The 21,820-nt window shown below is 37.9% G+C and overlaps 1 protein-coding gene across 7 annotated transcripts in view; it reads left to right on the forward strand.

The window, feature by feature from the left end:
* si:ch1073-416j23.1 (rac GTPase-activating protein 1) overlaps positions 1–21,820 on the forward strand; it is a 118,276-nt gene that overhangs the window by 59,173 nt on the left and 37,283 nt on the right. For 6 of the 7 annotated variants that reach the window (XM_051931004.1, XM_051931007.1, XM_028806482.2 and 3 more), the window contains 4 exons: positions 2,509–2,654; positions 16,748–16,912; positions 17,033–17,128; positions 17,219–17,414. In XM_051931004.1, the coding sequence (XP_051786964.1) occupies positions 2,509–2,654; positions 16,748–16,912; positions 17,033–17,128; positions 17,219–17,414 (603 nt within the window). The remainder of the gene's footprint in view (positions 1–2,508; positions 2,655–16,747; positions 16,913–17,032; positions 17,129–17,218; positions 17,415–21,820) is intronic. The other variant, XM_051931006.1, reaches the window with a different exon arrangement.

Genomic DNA, 21,820 nt, shown 5'->3' on the forward strand with positions numbered 1-21,820 from the left:
GCGGTAATCACTGTTATTTACTTGATTATTTACTGTCAGTGGTTTTAAAGTTGTGGTTGATTAGTGTATAACAACATGGAATGTAATAGGCAACAGGAATTCCCTTCCACAGTCACCTCACCTCACAGGTTCTGTGGTTCACAGATTCAATAAAATTGTATTTTAAATAACTGAGAAAGGCATCATTATGCCTTATATGCAACTTGGAGCAATCTGTATGCTGGCTGCACCAGTTTCCACATGGGGGGGGAGGGGGGGAATCCTAGCACAGAATGGAAGATGGTGAAAGCCACAGTTGCAGAGTGCAGTGCTGGAAGGTGTCACATTTACAGCATGGCAGATTATTGGTGCATTTTCAAACATTAATTTTGTTTGATGCTTACATGCATTCAAGATTGCACTTAGGCTGTAGCTGTCAGAACAGATGTAATGTGGAATTTGACTATATAAGGTACATGTATCATTTGAGTGCATATTTGCCGTTTTAGCACTGTATGTGATTCAGTATGTGCACCAGCACTGTATATTAAAAAATATATAATTTGAGTACACACGGTATAAGAAAAATAGACTTGAGTACGCATCTGGTGCAGGTGCATGTTTTGGATGATGTACAGTCCTAATTGTTTGACAGCAGATGTGTGCTCAAACTCTGCTGCTATATCAGACACTTCCCTTACTTTTTTGCAGAGAATCATTTATTACAAGCCATTGAAGAATCAGTGATGAAACAGAATTGGAGAAACAAAAGGAAAAAAATATGTAGTCTGAAGGGTTCATTAAGAAGAAGAAAATGGGAAGTCTTCGATAAACAAAGGCTATATCCCAATAAAAAGTACATTTTACATCAAGCAAAGGTTTCCAAATGGTATTGAAAAATTGCTGAAGTAAAGGAACGGCAAGCCACCTCAAAAGAGCAAATAAAGATGGTGCATGTGACATTGGGCTATGCAAACATGATGTAGTATTGCATTCAAAGGATTTTTAACAAAACACTGTTTAGTGCTACCTGAAATTAAATTGTCAGAATTTAAACCCAAAAATAGAGATGTTTTTCAAAACATGTGATTAATGAAAAATTATCATAAAAATGAAGAAAAAAAAATCTTGGCCTAGTTGCTAAGGATGTGGAGTTTGTACATTTTTCCTTGTATCATCATGGATGCTCTGTGTTCTCCAGTTCCCTCTCACTGCTGAAAGATGCAGATTTTATGGTTATTGGAGTGTGCATGAATAGGCACTGCAGTGAACTGCTTCTCCATTTATGGTGGTTTTCGCCACTCTATTGCTAAAGTATAGTACAGCTGTACATGACTCCATAATGGATAACTGGTTCATAAAACTGATGGAAATGTTTTTAGTATTCAAAGAAAACTTCTCAGAAGGTGCTAAATTGTTGAGAAAGGAGAAAATAAAAATTCTATTCTCTGGATGTTTGTTTACTTTATGTATGCCAGCTGCTTTAGTTTCACCTGAGCATGGGCAGAAACTGTGAACTTGTATTAGAAACAGACACTGCTTTCAAGTAACTGATACTAAAAAAAAATCTTTCAATAGCATGGGAAGAGTTTGGAGAGTGGGGTGTTAAGGAGAAAACAACTTTTTTGTGTGTGTGTGTCAACAGGAAGAATTGTAACAATCAGTACATTCCAAATTGCTACTTGTTTGCTTTTTCATTTTACTCAATATGAACAATATTCATAGAACAATATTTCTCAATGCTGCTATTAGTTAAATACCATATTGCTGGCAATAGCTGAGCTGAAGAATGTGCCGCTTCTATGATTTGCATGTGGTTGATTATTATCTTTTAATACACTGGTTAAAAATACTACTTGGCGATAATTCAACCAAGTCAACTTGTTGTTCACTAAACTTTATGCCCTACCGTCAATATTGTACAGAATTTCTATTTACTTTTTTGTGTTATTTTCTGATGTAGTTTTGAATTGACTATTTTTGCTCAAGCAGATTTCTGTCTGCCACATTTATTCTTTATTCTTTTGTCATTTCAATATTGCCACCTTTTGGGGAAAAATGAGAACTCCTCTGTAAATATTTTTATTACAAGAAATTGTTTAGGAATTGAAAGTTACTAATGTGTGATTACTACAGAGTTAAACCCAACAAGCTTGAAAAGGTAAATAGTCTGTTCATTTTCTTGCTGTCCTTAATTGAGCCTTACTGTTTAGCTGTGAGTTTACTATTTTGAAATATGCAGGTCTGTATTTTACATGATGCTTTATTTCTATATACCTTCTGTTTGATGTCAGCAAATGGAGATGTATTCAAAATATATAGTATGCATAAAATATACCTTTAGATCTTCATTTATTAAAAATTTGGGTTTTAAAGCAATTAGTTTGGCACTTTGTCAGTACTCCTTTGTTAACCTGAATCGAGTCATTTTTTAATTATTCAGTATATTGCTTCCATTGTAATTTTAGTGCTGGATTCTTTAATTCTGTGCTGTGTCCCATGTATCAGATTTGCTATTTTATTTATTAGAGCAAACAACTGTGTGGACTGCCAGTGAAGAATCCGTGAATGTGACATGTGCAGAAAATGAAACTGTTACTAAAGTCAGATCCAGCGGTTCAGTGTTCTCAACCGAGGAAACAGCTGTACATAGGCATATTTTTGTGTCCAAAACAGTAAGTGGAAATGTATCATGTCATATGTTGTGTCTGGAGCAAAGTATTTAATATATTTTGAGTGGGATTTAAAACTGTCATGTTAAGAGTGGTGGTATGTTTTGGGTCAATATGCAGAGAAGAGATTAACATTGTAAAAGTTGAATTTTCTCATCTGCGTAGATAAGGTGTGTGTGGGTTTTTTTCCCCTGCCTAATCAACATTTGTTAAATGAGTGGAACAGAGTAATATCAAGTCCTATGGCTGAAGGGAAAGATATCATGTCTATCATTCCTTTCATTTCATTAGATGTGATAGTGGATGCGGTTTCATTGATTCACATTATGTTCTCCCCAAATTAATGGATTAAGCCATACTTTTTCAGGCAATGCCAAAGTAGTAGTGCTAGTTAGTCTTGCAGTTACTTCACTTTAACACACTTTTAAAAGAGATTATTTCCTGCCCTTGCTGAACATAACCTGGGCAATAGTCCACCTCCTGTTGAGGTGTAGAGTGTTTAGGTATAACCTCTGTAAAGCTGCTAAAATTTTTTATTATCACTCTTTATCAATCCATAACTTCCTTTTCTTGCTTATACCACTGCTTAAGCCAAAAATAGTACATTTTTCTTTTCTTCCACTTCACAGTCGTTGAAATTCTTTTTTTTTTTTCTCATGTGATTTTGCCATTGTCTTTTAACAAAACACCAAACGGAAGGTGATTTTATATTTTGATTCGCATATTAAAATATGTGAAATTCTGGGAGGAGTTGGGGTATGACTCTAGGCACATGCATTAAGTTTTACGTTCATTGGGATTTCTACAGGGGAAGTGATTGAGACTTGGCATACTGTACATACAGTTTTATGCATCTGTATTTTTTGTATTTACGTACATTTCAGTTTTTGTCCATACGCCATGTTTTAGTGTGAATTATACGCACAGTGTTATACTTGAGGCCCCTGGTGTTTGTGACATTTGAATTTTTTTTTTTGAATTTTCAATATGTTTGACTTGTCTGTTAAATAGTTCTTTTAAGTTTTTAACAAGGTGATGATGCAAGTGTTACAGAGGGATTATCTGACAAACCAGGTTTTGAAAGTATATTGCAAACATCCTGGATTGGAATTTACCAATTCAACTGTGTAGATATAACAGTGTTTGAATTTTTATTTTTAGTATCAATTTTCAGCAGTATTTTTCTGTCACAAGAGAGAAAATGTCCGAGAATAAATTTAGAATGTGTACATAATAGGATATTTTAAGATGGTCTTACTTCAAAGATGTGCATCTACCACAGATAAAAGCATAAGTGGGCTTTTTAATAGATACAAATGTTCCTAAAGCCATGGAGCCATGGCAAGTCATACACCGTAGAGGTGAGGGTCCTTATGCTATGAAGACGGCTCTTGGATGGATCATTGTCTGCAAAATTACTGGATGGACAATATTGCCTTTTAAGGATTGGACACTTAAAACATCAAACAATTGTTGCTTTGCCAAATAGAGTGCTATTAGTCTCAAGCGAAAACTTAAAAGGAGCTTAATGTTCCTTGAGGTTTACAGTATTTTCATGAAAGACATTTTGGATAAAGAATATACTATTAACACTAGAATTACCAGAGTCTACGAAAAAACTCGTAGATCTAGCCCACCTTAAAACCGTTCTCACCTCTCTTTTGTCTTCTAAATGTGCCGATTAAGACGAGCAGCAAGCAGCTGGCTATTCCATCCCCCACCGTCGCAGAACGTTCACTACGTTTTCCCAGCTCATGCCGCCTTTGATTATCTGGGAGTGACAGAACTGCAGGAGATTTAGAGTGGAAATAATAGATTGTTATTTGGAACACACACATTTCATGTGTTTTCCTTTTCTACAGTAATCTGTATTAAAACATTGTTAAAACAGAAACTTTTTAATATTTTAGTAATAAATGTTACAAAATGTAGGCATAAACTATAGAATGTGTGTGAAGCCTGAAGTCCAAACATCAAATAAACACTTTCACAAAAGGTTGAAGTACGATGCAACGCCTTCCGTGGTGTAACTCTAAGATTTACTGACTCGGAGCGCAGCATCCCTGCCGTGCCTCAGAGACCCGAGTTCAATTCCCCGCTGGGGAGAAAGTGTTTTTTTTTTTTTCTTTTTTTTTTTTTTTCTTTTCTTTTTAACCTCAAACAGACATAATTTGTAAATTGGTATGCACTGTAAATCGTTAAGTTTAAAATGTCGATCGTGGTTATTTCAGTTGATTAATTCATGCTTTTTACTTAGAGTCAGAACAGGAGCTTATTCAGCTTCTGATCTGATTCTAACAGCGCCAGTATAAATTCACACCCGATCTGACGCTGTTCATTTTCAAATAATATTGCATTACTTTGACGATGTTTTCTGATTGGTACTATTCGTGTCATAAAATGATTTCTTCAAAACGTCGCATATATTTGTCTTTTTTTTTTTAAATGTGCGTTGATCACCGCCAGCATGTTGTAGCACACAGCAACTGGCCACCTGCATGTTCTTGCGCGCACTGAATAAGACAGTGCTATATGCAATCATCAGATTCAAATGTTAACAGTTCAGTTCTCACACACGCAAGGATAGTCTTTCCTACATTTACGTGTGTACCTGTAACAATGTACACACTTCTCTCTATGCTGTGGTTTCTATTACACACCTGAAAGAGAGACAATATATGTGAAAACATCATCGCACTGATGCAATAGATAGATAGATAGATATTATTTGAAAACGAACAGCGTCAGATCGGGTGTGAATTTATACTGGAACTGGAAATTCTCTGATGTGGAATCAGTTCTGTATGGTTGTGGGCGTGGGTGTGAGTGGTGGACATAACTGGGAATTACTGTGAATGTGCATGGTGTTTTGAGATAATGAATAGAGCTGCAAATTACAGGTGCTTGTTCAGTGCAATAGGAACCATAGCACAGAGAGGGTGTACACTGCAACAAGTACACATGTCGTAAATGTTGGAAAGGCGGTCCTTGGGTGTGTGGGAACTGTTAACATTTGAATGTGATGATTTTGTATAGCACAGAACGGAAATCAGCAGTTCTTAGCATTGCACCATGCAAGATGTCATATCAACCGCCTACTATAACTTGCTTTCTTTTTTATTTGGTTATAGTCTTGAATAAAAGTGCACTTGTTTTGTTATACTTTTACATCAACATATGTTCCCGTGTTTGAGTGACACGGGCATGCTCAAAAAATACACGTGTAATGCCACGAAAAGTACACGCAGACACTTCAGTTCGCAAGCATTGGTACGATAATGCAGTCACAAGTACACTGCAGAGCTATAGCGTGTCTTTATGTGAAAACAACAGTGTCAGATGGGGGGGGGGTAGGGAAGGATCCTGAATGTGACTGAGAGAATGAAAAGTGAATTTTAAAAAAAAAAAAAAAAACACCACCAAGCTAACCTTTACAAGTATCATAAAGTACACTGGCTGTTACAGACTGAAATCAAATGTACAGTGATCCCTCGCTATATCGCGCTTCGCCTTTCGCGGCTACACTCCATCGCGGATTTTATATGTAAGCATATTTAAATATATATCGCGGATTTTTCGCTGCTTCACGGGTTTCTGCGGACAATGGGTCTTTTAATTTCTGGTACATGCTTCCTCAGTTGGTTTGCCCAGTTGATTTCATACAAGGGACGCTATTGGCAGATGGCTGAGAAGCTACCAAACTTACTTTCTCTTTCTCTCTCTCTCTCTCTCTCTCTCTCTCTCTCTCTCTCTCTCTCTTGCACTGACGTAGGGGGGTGTGAGCAGGGGGGCTGTTCGCACACCTAGACGATAGGGACGTTGCACTGTGTGCAGCTGCTTCCTGAAGGACATGCTGCACGGTGCTTCGCATACTTAAAAGCTCGAAGGGCACGTATTGATTTTTGCTTGAAAAAACAAACTCTCTCTCTCTCTCTCTTTGTCTGCTCCTGACGGAGGGGGTGTGAGCTGCCGCCTTCAACAGCTTTGTGCCGCGGTGCTTCGCATACTTAAAAGGCAAACAGCCCTATTGATTTGTTTGCTTTTGTCTCTCTCTATCTCTGTGACATGATCTGCTCCTGGCAGGCATTCCTTTGAAGAGGAAGATATGTTTGCATTCTTTTAATTGTGAGACAAAACTGTGATCTCTGTCTTGTCATGGAGCACAGTTTAAACTTTTGAAAAAGAGACAAATGTTTGTTTGCAGTGTTTCAATAACGTTCCTGTCTCTCTACAACCTCCTGTGTTTCTGCGCAAATCTGTGACCCAAGCATGACAATATAAAAATAACCATATAAACATATGGTTTCTACTTCGCGGATTTTCTTATTTCGCAGGTGGCTCTGGAACGCAACCCCCGCGATGGAGGAGGGATTACTGTATCTTTTTATTCTAAAATAGTAAGAATAAGAGCAGTTCACTTCTCAAAAGGGAGTTGTGCAGGATCGAATTCGTGACCTTTTGATTCCCAGTCAGCAACTGATACTGTTGCGCCACGGCAGCAGTTTTAGTAAATGAGTGTCAATGTCGCACACTAAGGCGGCTTTTTTTTTTTTCTGCAGTTATATTTTTGAATAAAAGCACACTTGTTCTGTTATATTTGTACCTTTTGTGAAAGTGTTTTTTTGATATTTGGACTTCAGGTTTCATACATTATATAGTTTATGCCTACATTTTGTCATTTACTACTAGAATTTGAAAAACGTTTGTTTTAAAAATGTGTTTACACAGGTTACTGTAGAAACGGAACACGCGTGAAATGCGTGTGTTCCAAATAACAATCTATTATTTCCACTCTAAAACTCCACTTCACTCCCAGATAATCAATCAAAGCATGAGCTGGGAGAAGTTTGTGCACGTTCTAAGTCGGTGGGGGGATGGAATAGCTGGCTGCTTGCAGCTTGCCTTTATCTGCACATTTAGAAGACAAAAGACGCTGACGGAGAGGTGCAACCAGATTTAAGAAGCGATTTAAGGTGGGACGGATCTACGAGTTTTTTTTGTAGGCTCTGGTAATTCTAGTGTTAAGGTACCCGCAGAACAGTTATCACTCAGCCAAGATTGAGTGTGGTACAGTTTTCACCATGGAGTATATCATCCAAAAAAAAAAAAAATTTCTCACTGAATGAACAATTACTAAAAGGACCTGACCTAGTTAATACTCAGGAGTTCTTACATGATTCAGAGAACAGCCAGTTGCGTTCATGGCAGATGTTAAATAAGTGTGTTACCAAGTAAAGGTTCCAGATGAAGATACTGATCTCCTTCGCTTGTTTTGTGATGGACTGAAGGTAATTTGAATGACAAAATAGAGGAATACAAAAAGACAGTACATCCTTGTGCTACTTCTTCTTCTCCCAGTTGTGCTGCTTATGCTGTATGAAGAACAGCTGAGGATGCAAGAAACACATCTTCTGAAGAGGCAATTAACACTTTACTTACAATTTCTTTGGACTTCAAACCGTGAGGATGTGGGTTCAAATCCTGCTACTAACAATGTATGACCCTGAGCAAATTACTTGATCTGCCCGAGCTGTAGTTGGAAACCCAAAAGAAATGTAACCAATCATTTCATACATGTACGTTGCTTTGGATAAAGGTGTCAGCTAAGTAAGTAAATGAAATGTATAGAATTAGCCAAAGATCTTCAAGCTTTGTGTTTCAAAGGAGTGTTTCACTTGACCAAATGTGTGAGTAACAGCAGAACAGTCTTGTTGTCTGTATCTGAAGAAGACGGGGCTGTTGACCAAAAAGACTTTAGTCATGATTTGTTACCAATTGAGAGAGCCCTAGGCATTTAATGATGCACTCAACCTGACAGTTTCAAGTACCAGATAAAATTACAAGATATGCCATCTACAGGACATGATACTCCTGTCAGTTCAGTATATGACCCACTTGGATTTATAGCACCAATTATATTGCCTGCTACACTTTTTTGCTTCTTTATCCCATCCATGTTTCTCCATATACAGTTCCCTTAAGTATATCCAACAATGGTAAAAGTGGATGGACAATTTGTAGCTACTTATGTAAGCAGGTGCATTAAACCAGCAGAGTTTGGATACAAAGTCTGCACAATTGCATCATTTTGGAGACTCTTCTGGAGATGGATATGGCACTGTTTCTTACCTTCTCCTAACTAACAGAATATAAGAGACATTGTTCATTTTTAATGGAGAAGTCAAGAGTGGCACTGCTGAAACCTCTCGCTATACAAAGGTTAGAAATAACTGCAGTGTTGGTAGCAGTTAAAATGGATGAGATAGTAAAACATGAGCTGCAAATTCCCCTGACAGAGTCCACCTTTTAGACTAATAGCACCACTGTATTAAGGTACAACATAAATGAAAGTTCCCTCTATAAAACTTTTGTTGGCAACTGAGTCACAGTGATAATGGTGCACACTCAACTGTTGCAATGTAGGTATGTCACATCTGCATTAAATCCAGCAGATGAAGTATCAAGAAAGCGACCATAAAAAGCTTCATCAAAATTAAGACCTCGATTCAAGGCCGAAGCTTCCGGCTAATGCCAGAACACGAATGGCCAAAAAGACCTGATGGAGGGGACTTGCTTATAAATGACAATCCAGAAGTCAAAGGCTATGTAGTAAACACAGCCAGTATTGAAAATAAAACTGAAACCATAGAAGAACACACAGACTACTACTCAGACTGGTTAAGTTTGAAGAAAGCAGTGGCATGTTTTCTTAGATTCAAAGAAATGCTATTTCACTTGAAAGATGAAAGAAAGGCATTCCCATTTATAATCAGCCAATCAGACTATGACTCTGAAAGACGACAAACATTAATTGCAGAACATATGAAGTATAAATCAACAATGAAGTTAAAGCCACTTTCTTTATAAGAAGCAGGAAAAGCTTATTCACCTCAGTCAATTACAAGCTTATGCAGAAAAAATTAAAGCTTTACAGCACAATCTCCATATGAAAAAAAAAAAACGCCAAATCTACAAAGTTGACTGGTCGTGCAGAGTGGAATTCTAAAGGTCAGAGGCAGACTCTGCAAAGCTGCTATGCCAGAAGAGGCTAAATCTATACTAATAAAAGGCAAAGCCCTCACTGACTGACTGACTCACTCACTCACTCATCACTAATTCCCCAACTTCCCGTGTAGATAGAAGGCTGAAATTTGGCAGGCTCATTCCTTACAGCTTACTTACAAAAGTTAGGCAGGTTTCATTTCAAAATTCTACGCGTAATGGTCATAACTGGAACCTCTTTTTTGTCCGTATACTGTAATGGAAGGCAGCAAGATGGCCTTGGGAGACGGAGTTGCGTGTCGCGTCATCACGCCTCCCATGTAATCACGTGAACTGACTGTGAACTCAGTACAGTGATCCGTCGTTATATCGCGCTTCGCCTTTCGCGGCTTCACTCCATCGCGGATTTTATATGTAAGCATATTTAAATATATATCGCAGATTTTTTGCTGGTTCGCGGATTTCTGCGGACAATGGGTCTTTTAATTTCTGGTACATGCTTCCTCAGTTGGTTTGCCCAGTTGATTTCATACAAGGGGCGCTATTGGCAGATGGCTGAGAAGCTAGATTGCTTACTTTTCTCTCTGTCTTGCGCTGACTTTCTCTGATTCTGACGTAGAGGGTGTGAGCAGGGGGGCTGTTCGCACACCTAGACGATACGGATGCTCGTCTAAAAATGCTGAAAGATTATCTTCACGTTGCTATCTTTTGTGCAGCTGCTTCCTGAAACGACATGCTGCACGGTGCTTCGCATACTTAAAAGCTCGAAGGGCACGTATCGATTTTTGACTGAAAAACAAACTCTGTCTCTCTCTATCTCTCTCTCTCTCCCTGCTCCTGACGGAGGGGGTGTGAGCTGCCGCCTTCAACAGCTTTGTGCCACGGTGCTTCGCATACTTAAAAGCCAAACAGCCCTATTGATTTGTTTGCTAGAGATTGTTTTCTCTATCTATGTGATATTCTGTGCTCCTGACACGCACTCCTTTGAAGAGGAAGATATGTTTGCATTCTTTTAATTGTGAGACAGAACTGTCATCTCTGTCTTGTCATGGAGCACAGTTTAAACTTTTGAAAAAGAGACAAATGTTTGTTTGCAGTGTTTGAATAACGTTCCTGTCTCTCTACAACCTCCTGTGTTTCTGCGCAAATGTGTGACCCAAGCATGACAATATAAAAATAACCATATAAACATATGGTTTCTACTTCGCGGATTTTCTTATTTCGCGGGTGGCTCTGGAACGCAACCCCCGCGATGGAGGAGGGATTACTGTATGTAGAAAAGAAGGAGGAGCCCCAAAGAGCGCTGAAGAAAACATTCATTACACAATTGACAAGGCAGCGAAACAATAAGAAGCAAGTGAGTGACGCATACAAGCATCTTCATAAGACACGAGGTATAAAAAAGCACGGTGTAAACCATAACCTTAAGTTAACTTTATAGAAATGCTCCCCTGCCGTTTGCAATGCCATATTCGCGAGATACAAGTTTAATGAGAAGACACGAGGTATAAACGACTTTTAACTGCCGGATCATGTCGCGTGTTCTCGGGTAGGTACACCAAAAAATGTATACATTTATGCATGTAATGGGCAAACAAAAAATGTACTATACCCGAAAGCACTGCAGTAGTACTCAATGTATCTTTACTTCTTAAATGTTAATGTTTTACTGTTTAATAATTTATATGCTTCTTATATGTTGTTCAAATTCTTTTATCAAAATACCAGTAACAGCACACTGCACGATAACGTGAAGTGAATACACTTGACATGAGCATTCATGTTATTTATCCTCTTTCTCTGTACGTTTACCATTCGTTTGCGAGGTTGATGCGCTTGCTGCTTAATGAACAGCTCTTCACCCTAGCGTCCCGCTGCTTCTCTTCTTTCGTCGGCATCTTTTCCCGTTAAAACTGATTTATATACACGTATGTATGTATGCATGTGTATATATGTTTACATAACCTCTTTAACACACTACTTCTCCGCTGCGAAGTGCGGGTATTTTGCTAGTGTTTCATAATTCTTGACAAGAATTCACATGTTTCTGCTCTGATTTTGCAGCACAACCATAAAGACTGTGGACATAACTATACACTAGCACAGTTGTGTAAAATTTTGGATCCCTCAAGCTAATTCAGCTATCAGAAAAACAATTTCAAAGTGTACAACATGCAGAATATACAATGTGAAAGTAGGTAAGCAAAACATGGCAGATTTGCCAGAAGATTGATTTTTTTTTTTTAACCTCCCCAACCACCTTTTACCAATATTGGAGTTGATTGTTTTGGACCATTTCAGGTGTCACAATCACTGATAACCCATTAACAGCTGTTTTTGGTGTACTCCTAGACAGCCTTAAAGTGGAGAAGGACAAACAAAACTTTAATTTCCTTTACTACACTACTAGCACATAGACTTAACTTGCTGAACTAGAAGAATCCCACCCCACCACGCTTACGTCAGTGTGTAACCGATGTTCTATACTACTTGAAATTGGGGAAAAAAACACTTGGAGGATCTGTTCTTTTAACACTAGAATTACCAAAGCCTACGAAAAAACTTGTAAATCCGGCCCACCTTAAATCCATTCGCACCTCTCCGTCAGCGTCTTTTGTCCTGTAAATGTGCCGATAAATACAAGCAGCAAGCAGCCTGCTATTCCATCCCCCCCCACCGCTGCAGCACAAAGTTCACCCAGTTCATGCCTTGATTATCTGGGAGTCAAGTGCTGGAGTTTTAGAGTGGAAATAATAGATTGTTATTTGGAACACATGCATTTCATGTATGTTCCGTTTCTACAATAATCTGTGTAAACACATTGTTAAAACATAAACGTTTTTCATATTTTATATGAAAAAGTTGTAAAAGTTACCTTTTTTTTCAGTTTTATTCTGCTGTCAAGATCACGATACATACTACCACCCCCGCCTCCACCCAACCCAGGGATCTGATGCTGTTACTTTTTATCTGAAACGCTGGTGTATCCGCTTTATTTGTATCTCATTATCACTTGATTTTTTTTTTATTCAGTTTTATTGAGTGTTCCTGCTCACGCTGAATTAGTATGCACCTTATGGTCCATGATGTCAAAGCCGCACTGACAAAAAAAAAGACATGAGTTATTCCAAATATCATATATACCTATTTTATGACCTGTATAGTACCTTTCGGAAAATATTGTGGCACAGATGCAACATTATTCATATTATTCATATTCATTCACATAACATCTTGTAGTTGTAATCAGTGACCACGCGTTTCGTGTGTCTCAAACCCCGATCTTGCCCGTCCCCACATGTTGCTGTATAGTGCTGTTTCTTTTGTACTCCAGGACATGCAGAGGAAAGAATAGTACAGAGATGTCAGTTCAGTGCTATATGCAATGTATACACTTCTCTCTATGCTTTGGTTCCTATTACATTGAAAGGGCACCTGACACTGACTCAGTTTACTTTCCTAGGGAAATGGCTGTCTTGGAACAGAAGCTTGTCAATGTTGCATCCTCCTTTTCTTTTTCCATCGCCTTTTCTAGTAAGATGCGATGACAAAGTTCCTCTTCAAGGTGAGCCATGAACAGTCTTCTTTTCTCAGTGAACCCCTTACATGCCTTACACAGTACATGTGCGTTGATTGCCACCAGGTCAAGCTTGTTATAGCACACAGCAACTGGCCATCTGCGTGTTCCTCCTTGCACTGAATAAGCTCACGCCTTCTGATGCATAATGCCAATGCAGCATGGAGAAAAAAAAAAGACAAATATATGGGACATTAGGTACAAATTTATGGCACTTGTAAAAGTTAGCTTTTTTACAGTTTTATTCTCTCAATCACGATCACGCTCCTAAACAAACCACTATCCCCTAACATTGCACCAGGTATATTGCAACAGGTACACTTGTCATAAATGTAGGAAGGACGGTCCTTCCGTGTGTGTGAACTGTTAACATTTGAATCTGATGATTGCATATAGCACTGAACTGACCTCTCTGTACTATTCTTTCCTCGGGGGGGGTGGGGGAGACACGCGGTCAATGATTACAACCACAAGATGTTATGCGAATGAATATGAATAATATGAATAATGTTGCATCTGTGCCACAATATTTTCCGAAAGGTTACTATACAGGTCATAAAATAGGTATATGATATTTGGAATAACATGTTGTTTTTTTTTTTTTTTTTTTTTGTTTTTTTTTTGGGTAAGTGCGACTTTAATATCATGGACCATAAGGTGCATACTAATTCAGCGTGAGCAGGAACACTTAATAAAACTGAATAAAAAAAAATAAAAAAAAATCAAGTGACTGACAGTGAGATACGAATAAAGCAGATTCACCAGCGTTTGTGTGTCAGCTTTTATCCATCCGGATCAGAGAATGTCCAGTTCCATTGCTTCAAAACACCACTCACATCTACAGTTATTTCCAGTTTCAGATAAAAAGTAACTGCGTCAGATCCCTGGGTGGGGTGGAGGCGGGGGTGGTAGTATGTATCATGATCATGATTGAGAGAATAAAAGTGAGGGAAAAAAAAAGGTAACTTTTGCAAGTACTATAAATGTACGCCGGCTGTTACAGAGGCAAACCAAATGAATGTATTTACTGTATAATATTAACAATAAGAGCAGCTCACTAATGAAAACGGCAAACATAGGAGGCAGTGAGGATCAAACCAGGTTCTCTTGATTACAAGTCAGCAAATCTTATCGCTGCGCCATGGAAACTGTTGTATTGTCTTTGAACCTTTTGTGAAAGTGTTTATTAGATCTTTGGACTTCAGACTTCATTATATAGTTTATGCCTACATTTTGTCATTTATTACTAAAATATGAAAAACGTTTGTTTTAACAATGTGTTTACACAGATTATTGAAGAAATGGAACATACATGAAATGCATGTGTTCCAAATAACAATCTATTATTTCCACTCTAAAACTCCAGCACTTGACTCCCAGATAATTAAGGCATGAGCTGGGAGAACTTTGTGCACATTCTGTGGCGGTGGGGGAGATGGAATAGCAGGCTGCTTGTCTTGGTGGGGGGATGGAATAGCAGGCTGCTTGTCTTTATCGGCACATTTACAGGACAAAAGACGCTGACGGAGAGGTGCTAATGGATTTAAGGTGGGCCGGATTTATCAGTTTTTTCGTAGGCTTTGGTAATTCTAGTGTTAAAATATGGAAGGATCTAATCACTAACATTTTAGAATACGCTTCCGTTTTGGGGAAAAGGGTACCCTTCTTTTCTTGCTCCTTTTATATAGTAGCTTCAGTTGCTAGCTCCTCTTTCTTTCTCTTGGGTGGGGGTCAGATTTTGCTTTGAGCAGTGAGGGCTGCAAAAAAATGAAAAAGCTATAAAGAAAACTGCAGAAAATTTAAGGAAAGGTCCCTAAGGAATGTGGAGGCCACAAAGAAGAACGAGGGCTACAAATGTAAAAACAAATTATAAAAAAAGTACAGAAAAGTCTGCACAGGAGGACATTTTATTTTGCAGCATTTATCTTTGACAATAAAAATAAGTTTTTTTATTTCTAGGAAGAATGCAGTTGTTTTTTCTTAGTAAAAAGATAATTTTGTTTTTAAAATATTTAAATAAATCTTAAATTGCATAGCATCCTTAAATCAAAAAAAAAATTTTAGATTTTATTTTTCTGCCATTTCACCCAGCCCTATTGAACAGCATAGCATTTAAACATGTATGGCCTTGGGACATAAAAACAATTGCAATTCAAAGATGTTTGGATGTTGTACATTGAATGTAAAGAGACTAGTATTGCAACATTGACATTTACTTATCAAAACGATTTTTTATTTTTACAAGTTCAGTAAGACTGTTCTTAATATCTTGCAGTTCTGTGCTTACAGCTTGCGTCAATTCATGTTGTGCGCTGGCAGCAGTTAGGGCACATTGCTATTGCTCTCTCCACTTGGTTGCCCCCACTCTTTCTGTTGTTTGTGAGTCCCTGCAGAGAGACCAGCAAAAAAATATTTTTACAATTCTCCACTTCAGTCAGTAATACCTCAAGTTCAGATTTATGTAAATGTAGTTTTCTGCTTTTTTTTCTGTTTTTCCATCGTTTGTAGTGAATATTCAGTACCGTTACTGATAGTTGGCTAGTGGTACAGAATATTTGTCTTCACTTTTGCCCTTCTCAACGATTTGTTTCTGTTAACACGGTACATGTCATTATTAGGGAATGTGCTTTGTGTTTCAAAGCACTGAAACACTAAATTAATTTTATTTTAGTTTTAAAATGGAGCAGCTTAATTAATTGCAGCTGTAGACAACAGATATAGCCACTCTGCCTCAGTTTTTCCTTGCTACAGCTGTTCGTTTTGCCAGTGTATAGTTTTCTCCCATATTCCCCTATCCTATAAGCATAATTGTGGATGTATACGAGGTTTTCCTACAACCCAGAACTGTGTACGGCAGTTCTATACTAGGATGGACATCTGTAGAATTGCATATTTAATGCGAAGCCACCATTCCTTTATCAGGATTGTGTGGTATACTGTATTAAAAAGTGATCTTACCATCATTTCATCTTCTCTTAGAAGTATATGATACTACAAGTTAAACAATTATACAACTCAAATGTGATCTGTCACATTATTGCACTCCCAATGCATGCACAAATCTATTTCTGAACACACACCATGATGAGATAATAGTGCAGACAATGAAAGCATACATGCGTTTTGTTTTTTTTTTTAATTAAAAAGCTCCTTTTCTGCAATCATGCAGGTGAAATTCTCTTGCCTCAAACATATATAGCATTTCCAGAAATTACTTCTCTCACATTATTGTGCATTCCAAAGTAATTTATCTTCAAGCAGTCATGCATAAGTGCAGTATTGACATTCACTCTGTGCTACAATAGTTTTATAAAGCTAGTACCATTATGTTTTTAGAATTCTGATATCAACTTGGTACCAAAGTACCGGTTCTTGTGACATTCCTAATTGTTAGTATCGGTTTATTTAAAAAAAAAAAAAAAAACTAGCACTGCTGTTTTGGAATTTTTTTTCTTAATTTTCATTTGAAATTTTAATTAATTTTTGGTTAATACTTAAACTTTTTTTTTGCATTGAGGTTATTCGTCCAGAAACATGTATTACTTGTGAAAAGAGGATAAAGTTTGGGAAAATGGCTGTCAAGTGCAGAGAATGTCGTATGGTAGCACATCCTGAGTGTAAGGATCAGTGTCCTCAACAATGCATGCCAGGATGCTCTTCATTTGCTCTTCCAAATAGCAAGGTATTAGGGCTTTGTGTGTTTCTTCAGTTAAAATGTTGGTGGATCTTGAGTTGCTGTAAATACAAAATCTGAATTTAAATCTACTAAAATGTGTAACTTAATATTTTTACTTTTTTGTAGTGCACTCTTTCAGATTATGTTTCTCAATCTTCCCCAATGATCCCTTCATTAGTTGTTCAGTGTGTAAATGAAATTGAGAAAAGAGGATTACAAGAGGTATGAATTAAGTTCATTTTCCTACAGTCACTTTTGTGCATTACTTGTCATGATTAAAATCTTTTATGTATTCATTTTATACTTACGCAGGTTGGAATTTACAGAGTACCTGGCTGTGATCGCATAGTGAAAGAACTGAAAGAGAAGTATGTTCGTGGGAAAGGATTACCTCCTTTAGGCAAAGTAGAAGATATCCATGTAGTCTGTGGGCTGCTCAAAGATTTTCTAAGAAAATTGAAGGAACCTATTGTTACCTTCCGTCTTCACAAGACATTCATCAATGCAGGTGACAGGTGTTTCTTGTTTTGTTACTTTGGTTTGTTGTAACTGTTAAAATATTTTTTATTAAATTTAATAAAATATTTTAACAATCACCAGGAAGAGCCACCATAGCATGTTAATGTGCATGTTAGATTACCTATTTATAAACAGTTTGCTGTAATCAGAATGAAGATAGAGATATTTCCCACTGATGTCTTATTAAATTGTTTTGTCATATTTTTAGATTTATACTGTTGTTCCATGTGTTTTCTCCTTCAAAATTGAATTTTGAAAAATCTGTACTCTTACAGTATGTTGTAGTTTTACCTTGATGATATAGCAGTGACAATTAAAAGCACCTAATTGTCTTAAAAAATATATTATAGACAATGTCATGCATTGAATGCAACTTTGCAAAACTTTGTTTACATTAGGAAAACTATAGCAATACCAGGTTTTTGTCCCTGGGGTAAAATTTTGTCCCTCTTAAAATTAGTTATTTGAAGTATAGAAGGAAATATTAATGTATTATGAAAATTTTAAAGAATAATGTAAAAGTTGTTAAAACCATTACATATTTATCCTGAAAATAATGATATAATAGCTGTGGTCCAGTAACATCGCAGAAGAGAAGTTTAAACCCTAAGGAAGGAAATCCCGATGAAAAACCTTTGGGCTATGGTTTCCAGTAGCTCATGATAACAATGACATGCTGACCTAGGCTAAATGACTTTCCAGCCCATCTTGGACATTTTATAGTATATTCTGTAATTCTGAGTCTTATTTTTTTCTGAATCCATGGAAAAAGTACTTAACACTAGAATTCCTGAAGCCTACGAAAAAACTCGCAATCCTGGCCCACCTTAAATCCCTTCACACCTCTACCATCAGCGTCCTGCTGTGCCATCCCCCGCCTTTACGGAGCTCAGCTCGTGGGCAAAAAGTTCTCCCAGCTCAACCCAAGGCTCCTAATCTGCGTGTCATGTGCCTGGAGTTGTATGGGGTAAGTCGATCAATCCAATCAATCTGCATTCATTCCATAATGACACAGTGAAAACCTGTTTCCACAAAGATTTGCAAATGTATTATAAATCAAAAACTCTCTTTGATTGAAGCACCCCCGTAGCATGATTCTTCTGCCACCATGCTTCACTGTAGAGATGGTATTAAGCAGGTGATGAGTAATGCCTGGCCTTTAACAAACAATGCTTGGAGTTCTGTCCAATGAGTTCAGTTTTTGTCTCATCCGACCAGAGAATTTTTTTTTTCCTTAAGCTCCCAAAGTCATTTAAATGCTATCTGGCAAAATCCAAACATGTTACCATATGCCTTTTACTCAAGAATCGGTTCTATCTGGCCCCTTCACAGTAAACATCTAGTTGACAGAATGCTGCTGACCTGTTCATCCTTTTGACAGGTTCTTAGATCTCAGCATAGGACTTTCAAGCTCTGTTAGTGACTGTTGGGTTCTTAGTCACATTCCTTACCAGAGTCATCCTTGACTAATTACTCAGGTCAGCCAACTGCTGGTGGTTCCAGACTTATTCCATCTCCCAATTATTGAGACTATTGCACTCCTGGAAACAATGAAAGCCTTAGAAATGGTTTTATACCCCTTGTCCTGATCCATGCCTCACTACCGTTTTATCATGGTCCTGACATGCTGTGTAAATTGTGGGACCTTATTTACACAGGAGTGTGCCTTTCTAAACAATGTCTAATCAATTCAGCCTCTACCACAGGTGGACTCCAGTCAAGTCCTAGACACATGTTAAGGATAATTTTAAAGTAAACCGGATGCAACTCTACACAATTTCTGATCCCTCAGCAAAAGTTCTGAATACTTACTTGAATGAGAGATTTCAGTTTTTGACTTTTAACAAATATACAAAACTTTCTGGAAACATGTTTTCACATTGTCATAATTGGTTTTTGAGTGTAGATTAATAGACAAAAATACCAAATATATCCATTTAAAATTTTATAATGCAAAATGTGTGCAGAAAGTGAAGGGGTCTGAATACTTTGTTAGGGGTGCATAGGCATTTAATTTACAAAACATGCAAAGGTAGTTAATGGACATCCCAAAACAAAGTTTTTAATGATTCAATTGCAGGACTACATCGACTCAACATTCCCTTTATTTTCCCATTTAGAGAAATGTATTTGGTTTGTACATCAACAAAACTTACATAGGCATAAGTTTTAAATATTAAAAAGACAAGGAAAGAGAAATATGGTGTAAGGAACCTCAAATACCTGAATCCCAACATGAATGGCCCTAATCTTTAAGTAAATATTAACCGTAATTTAACTTTGTACTTTTGAAATATCTTGATTGAATGTTTTTTAGATGCTTATGAAAAATAATTTGTTTTAGTGCTTTTTAAAATTGGATACAAAATTATTTAAATTTTTTTTACCCGTTTTATTTACAATCTGCCTTACCACCAGCAGTGGCAAATTTTTTGAAACCCCCGTTATGTTTTTTTTGGTTGCACTTTGTAATCAGATTTAAAATAGTCTTTAATATGGATTTGAAGATTGTATTAGCATGATACAAGTGAAAATGTATGGCATCTGTTTATTATATATTATTTATGTAAAAAGTTTACCTTTTAGTGGATAAAGATGTTTTAATTGCTAAATTTTTAGACGAATATGCCAGTGCTTTCTCTTTTGAGCATTCTCCTGAAACCTAAGTTAGACATAAATATGCAAATACTTTTAATAAAAACTTTACACTAATCTATACGGTGGTACTTGTAAATCTGCCAGTTAGTGATGAACGTTTATACCAGTTCTCATTTAAACAGCTCAACTGCTGAGGTAAAAATGATCTGTTATCTCTGGAAGTTTTTTATTCAAATCTATTTAGTGTCACAGAGCTAAAATTAAATTTACAATGTACAGTGATCCCTTGCTATATCGCGCTTAGTCTTATGCATCTTCACTCCATCGCGGATTTTAAATGTAAGCATATGTGAATATATATCGCGGATTTTTCACTGCTTTGCGGATGTCTGCGGTCTACAGTACGTGCGCTTCCTCATGATTTGCCCATTTGAATTCAAACAAGGGACACATTTGAATTCAAACAAGGGACGCTATTGGCGGATGGCTGAGAAGCTACCCAATCAGAGGACGCGGTTAAGCTCCTGGGTGCTGACTAGCTCAGCGACAGGGAGTGCAGAATTCGATTTTGCTTAAAGCCAGCATCTCATCTCATCTCACACTCATTCAGCATCAACGTTTTGCTTTGTGCGTACTGTAGTCAAGCTCTTCGTTATGTCTACAAAGCGATCTTCTCCTGCTACTGGGGCCGTGCCGAAGCGCCAACGGAAGATGCTAACAATTGCTGAAAAGGTGAAATTGTTGGACATGTTGAAGGAAGGGAACAGCTACGCCGCATAAGGACGCCACTACGGTATCAATGAGTCCACGGTTCGTTATATTAAGAAGGAGGAAAAGAACATACGATCTACGGCCGCAGTGTCTTTTAATCAGGAGGCGAAACGAAGTGTAAGTGGACGGAGTAAGGCGGGAGTCCGGATGGAATCTGAGTTAGGGATTTGGATCGAAGACTGCCGGAAGAAAAACATCCCCGTGGACACCAATATCATCCGACAAAAGGCCAAGCAACTTTATAATAGGTTTGCGGATGCCGGAGATGCTCCAGACGACGACGACCCTCAACCTGGAACTTCTGCTGAATCCCCCAGCGAGAACCGTGAATTTACTGCCAGCAAGGGCTGGTTTGAAAAATTTAAGAAAAGGTTCAACTTGGCCAGTGTTAACCTGCAAGGAGAGGCTGCCTCCGCAGACAAAGCCGCAGCCGAGAAATTTGTCACCGACGCGTTCAAGACGATTATTGAGTAAGGCAGATATCAGCCTGAAACCGTGTTTAATATGGATGAGACGGCCCTATTTTGGAAGCGGATGCCGTGTCGTATTTTATCACGAAGGAAGAGGCAAAAGCCCCGGGGTTTAAGGCGCACAAAGATCGCATCACGCTGGTCATGTGCGCCAATGCTGCGGGCTTTATGATAAAGCCTAGGCTCATTTATAAGTCCGAAAACCCCCGAGCCCTGAAAAATAAGAATAAAAACCTGCTGCCTGTGTACTGGATGCACAACCCGAAGGCCTGGATTACGAAACGCCTAACGTCGGATTGGTTTCACCAATGTTTCATCCCGGAAGTAAAGATCTATGTGGCAGATAAAGGGCTGAATTTCAAAGTCCTTTTACTTCTGGACAATGCTGGAGGTCATCCCTTGGATCTATCCTACCGAGGTGTAAAAATTGAGTTCTTGCCACCAAATACGACATCACTGATTCAGCCAATGGATCAAGGAGTTATCCAGGCTTTCAAGGCATTGTACACAAGGAACAGCCTGCAACACATGGTCGAGGCAATGGACACGGACGATG

The sequence above is a fragment of the Erpetoichthys calabaricus genome, chromosome 8 (assembly GCF_900747795.2).
Source record: "Erpetoichthys calabaricus chromosome 8, fErpCal1.3, whole genome shotgun sequence".
Taxonomy (NCBI): domain Eukaryota; kingdom Metazoa; phylum Chordata; class Cladistia; order Polypteriformes; family Polypteridae; genus Erpetoichthys; species Erpetoichthys calabaricus.